Source organism: Sceloporus occidentalis, unplaced genomic scaffold (assembly GCF_023333645.1).
Source record: "Sceloporus occidentalis isolate IW3139 unplaced genomic scaffold, rSceOcc1.0.p SCAF_4, whole genome shotgun sequence".
NCBI classification, from domain to species: Eukaryota; Metazoa; Chordata; class Lepidosauria; order Squamata; family Phrynosomatidae; genus Sceloporus; species Sceloporus occidentalis.
The window spans coordinates 16988454-16992952 of record NW_028316984.1 but is presented as its reverse complement, the minus strand read 5'-3'; the positions used below and the strand labels follow the sequence as shown (position 1 = coordinate 16992952).

Genomic DNA, 4499 nt, shown 5'->3' with positions numbered 1-4499 from the left:
AAGGTTTGTGTTCTTTCCCAGTACTATGCACTATAGCATACCACTTTGGGAGGAGAACATTACCTTAGAATAGGCTGATGCGTCAATAACTGCTCTTTTGGGAACTATGTTTATTTAATCACACTGTTCCCAACGCAATGTTTAAGAGGCAGAACACAATGATTAGTGTGGATTGTAATTCTTAATAATGTATTATGTCTATGTAATTAAACTACAAGTTCCTTTGTATGCGTGTACTTCTAGAAAAAAAGTTACCAGGATATATTTTTGTCGTTTGTAAGCAAGATGGCATTGTACATTATAAAGAAAGACCTGTCATGTACAGCGCTGTGTAATTGCACTGTTATGCAAAATGTGTGATTGGTACTGATAATGATAACAATAATAATAATACTTAAAAAATAAAATGTAGTTTATACAGATGTTGTCAGAGTTGTTCCTGTTTCAATTAAGGTGTCATTAAATAAATTAGAGACTGTGTACATTTTTAATTCCTTTTTTTTACTTTTATTGCAATAAATGTTACAGAAGAGCATGTTCTACACTATAGCAATAAAAAGGCAAAAACATCTATTACTACAACTCATTTTTCCTGAGTTCATCGTTTGAGAAAGCAAGAGAAGAGAAATGTTACTACTAAACAAAGACATTATATCTGTCAGATCTATAAAGTTAATTGTGCTACTACCGCTAACTGTGTGATTTTTTAAAAAATGGCTTGTAAATTTCAAAACATTTATAATAAATCATGGTGAAAAAGGAACCGGCTTCTTAATAACCCTTGGAGCCCGGAATTTTCGATATATTTGCAAGTCATTGCTTGGAACGGGGTTGCTACATTGCTCCTGTGAACACTGTGAAGAACTGGTATCTATTTGGACAGAGTCAGAATCAATTGGAGAAGGGCTTTGGTCTTTACTTGAACCACTATCCCCTCCTTTTTTCTTAACACGCCTAACAACCCTGACCGGCTTTGATTCCCTCCTTGCACAATCCTCTTTATAGGTATTGGTGAAATCCTTTAAAACACCAATTAGTTCCTTGAAATTAGACCTAGTTTCCTCCAGATACAGCTTTTTCCATTGCATTTCTTCCCTGAAATGCTCGTTACTGTTATTCAGCAGACTCTCCATATTTTTTCTAGATGATTCCATCATCTCACGGCCCAACAATTCAAAATTTGATTTGTCGTGTTTCCTTTTAATAAGAGCAATCCTCTCAGCAGGGGTCAATGATGCTTTCTGCCGTGCAGAATAGGTTTCTGAAATGAAATTTTAAAAAGATTATTAAACATTTTAAAATTTTTAAAAATTTTTACAAAATTTTTGCAAAATTTCCCAAAAAATGGAAATGTTAAAAAAATTTTTAAAAAAACTTTGAAATTTTTTTTAATTTCAAATTTTTTATGTCTTTTGTTAATTAATAAGTACTCATCATTAGTTCAAATTCGTAATATGAAAAGATTGGATGGGGAAAGGGTCCTAGGCACACACCACAAGTGGAACATTTGCCCTCCTAGTACATTGGATAACATAGCCTTTTTGTTCCCAGTGTGCACATGACCTGTGGGGGGGAAGCTGTTGTTGTTGTTGTTGCATGTGAATGCATCTGAAGAGGTGGGCTGGCTTGGAAAGCTATTGCCTTCCATAGATTTCTTTCACTGAGTCAAAAAGGTGATGCAAGTTCTCTCTACATGTTGCTATTATTATTGGTATTGCATCCAAATGCATCTGAGGAATTAGATGGAAGTGGAGGCAACGCCTATTGTTTAAGCTCCTTGGTCCTGTTTCCTCCTCCCATCGGAGGGGACTCAGAGAGAGAGAGAGAGAGAGAGAGTCTACTTCCTCAAGTGCATTTGTGGCTTTCAAAAGAACAACCATTGGCTTTTTGTATGGTCCACTATTGGGAATGAAAGCCTGGACCCCAGTAGCAATAATAATTGCAATAATAGTAGTACTTGAGGAACTTAGTCTCAAAGTTGATGCAAGTTATCTATACATGTTGCCTCTAAATTACTGCATCCAAATGCTTCTGAGGAAGTAGATAGAAGTATAGGTGATCCTGTGGTTTTTGTCTCTCTCCCTCTTTAGCTGTATTTTGCCTACTCTGACTATTCCTCTCCCTTACCTGCCCCCCTCCACATGCAGGCTGCCCTCCTGAGATCAGAGGATGATGCAGGCCCATCCCCCCCCCTAAAGGGACCATGCCCTGGTTGGGTTTGGGGGATGGGCCTTGAGGCGGAGGCGACGCCTGTTGTTAAAGCTCCTTTTGATCCTGCTGCATCCTTCCATCGGAGGGGACTGTGAGAGAGAGAGAGAGAGAGAGAGAGCCTCCACATGCAGGCTGCCCTCCTGGGCAAAAACATATCTGTACATGTTGCCTCTGCTACTGTTGTTGTTGTTGCATGTGAATGCATCTGAAGAGGTGGGCTGGCTTGGAAAGCTATTGCCTTCCATAGATTTCTTTCACTGAGTCAAAAAGGTGATGCAAGTTCTCTCTACATGTTGCTATTATTATTGGTATTGCATCCAAATGCATCTGAGGAATTAGATGGAAGTGGAGGCAACGCCTATTGTTTAAGCTCCTTGGTCCTGTTTCCTCCTCCCATCGGAGGGGACTCAGAGAGAGAGAGAGAGAGAGAGAGTCTACTTCCTCAAGTGCATTTGTGGCTTTCAAAAGAACAACCATTGGCTTTTTGTATGGTCCACTATTGGGAATGAAAGCCTGGACCCCAGTAGCAATAATAATTGCAATAATAGTAGTACTTGAGGAACTTAGTCTCAAAGTTGATGCAAGTTATCTATACATGTTGCCTCTAAATTACTGCATCCAAATGCTTCTGAGGAAGTAGATAGAAGTATAGGTGATCCTGTGGTTTTTGTCTCTCTCCCTCTTTAGCTGTATTTTGCCTACTCTGACTATTCCTCTCCCTTACCTGCCCCCCTCCACATGCAGGCTGCCCTCCTGAGATCTATTTCTCTCTATCTCTCTACATGTTGCTGTCTATACCTCTCCCTTACCTGCCCCCCTCCACATGCAGGCTGCCCTCCTGAGATCAGAGGATGATGCAGGTCCATCCCCCCCTAAAGGGACCATGACCTGGTTCAGTCAAAGCTCAAAGGGCATTTTGGTCTTCCTCCTTCCATCGGAAGGGACTCAGAGAATAAGCTATATATATATATATATATATATATATATATAGAGAGAGAGAGAGAGAGAGAGAGAGAGAGAGAGTAAATGCATCTGAAGAGGTAGGCTGGCTTGGAAAGCTAATGCCTTCCATAAGATTTCTTTCACTGAGTCAAAAAGGTGCTACAAGTTCTCTCTACATGTTGCTATTATTATTGGTATTGCATCCAAATGCATCTGAGGAAGTAGATAGAAGTATAGGTGAGCCTGTGGTTTTTTTCTCTCTCCCTCTCCTGCCCCCCTCCACATGATGATGAGGTCCCCCCCCCAAAAAGGGAACATGCCCTGGTTCAGCCACAGCTCACAGGGCATTTCCCAGAGTGCACATGAGAGGGGTTAGGAAACAGATGGAAAGGACTAACCGCTCGGTTGAACAGGCTGAAGGTTTGGAAATTCAGTACCATCTTGCTCCCCATCCAATGTAATGTGCTGTTCCATGACAGACTCCCCAGTTTGACCAACATCTTCTACCTCAGATCCAATTTGAGTCATGTCTTCGTCTTCTTCCTGTACTGAAGTCAAGTTTAAAACAAAGTGTTCTTGAACCGCTTCTGCGGGATGAAAGGGAAGGGAAAAATATAAGGTAAGGAAAATGTTAAGGTGTTGAACATGTAATGATAAAACGAAAAACAAAAAGTACAGCACAACAGAGGCTGTTGCAATAATATTACCATGAGTGAATAGATCCTCAGAAGAAGCATTAGGTGTTGAGCTAAGAACGCGCGTGTCAGGCGGCATCTCCGGAGTGTCGGTCTTTTTCTCAAACCTTAGAGCATTTCCGCCCGCCGCTCTTTTTGCCTCAATGCTCGCGTCTCCAGCAAAGACGTCCTGGAGTTCACTGAAAAATGGAAAATCAATAGCTCCCATTCCACTCGTCTTGGACAACTGAACAGCTTTCTTATAACCGCGTTTCAGTGCCTTAGCCTTCGTCCTGCATTCTCCCGCGGAACGATTAAATCCATGTTTACGTAGTTGAGACGCAATTTTGTCATACACACAGATGTTCCTGTGGTTTTTGCTGAGTTGCATTTGTACTGTCTCTTCTCCCCAAATAGCAATCAAACACCTAGTCTCATCTGGTTTCCAGCTGGCGCCCCTACCACCAATTTTGGTGCTGTCTTCCATAGCTAAATTTATTGTTTGGAAACCCAAAAAAAAAAGTACAAAGAGCCAGAGCAAGCACTAGTAGTCTTCACCTCAAAGGTGGCTTCAAAAATGGCGCTCTAGATTTAGGAGGAAATGTGGGAGGGTCCAGGGCATCAAAGGTGCTACATTCTCACCTTTGAAGCAGTGCTGCACTGTGTCGCCAT

General features: G+C 41.2%; 1 protein-coding gene across 1 annotated transcript; it reads right to left on the bottom strand.

Moving 5' to 3' along the window:
* Positions 1–684: 684 nt before the first annotated feature.
* LOC149313546 (uncharacterized) lies at positions 685–4066 on the bottom strand. The gene is made up of 3 exons (XM_089523229.1): positions 3861–4066; positions 3552–3740; positions 685–1261 (listed from the first exon to the last, which is right to left on the bottom strand). The coding sequence occupies exons 1-3, from the start codon at positions 4054–4056 to the stop codon at positions 747–749; spliced, it is 900 nt and encodes a 299-aa protein (XP_089379355.1). The 5' UTR covers positions 4057–4066; the 3' UTR covers positions 685–746.
* Positions 4067–4499: the final 433 nt, after the last annotated feature.

Excerpts from the sequence above, each read along its gene's own strand:
- LOC149313546 (XM_089523229.1), bottom strand. The coding sequence starts at position 4,056 with ATGGGAGCTATTGATTTTCCATTTTTCAGTGAACTCCAGGACGTCTTT. Across the intron at positions 3,741-3,860 it reads TGAGGATCTATTCACTCATG|AAGCGGTTCAAGAACACTTT; the intron begins GTAATATTATTG and ends TTCATCCCGCAG. Across the intron at positions 1,262-3,551 it reads TCAGCCTGTTCAACCGAGCG|AAACCTATTCTGCACGGCAG; the intron begins GTTAGTCCTTTC and ends ATTTCATTTCAG.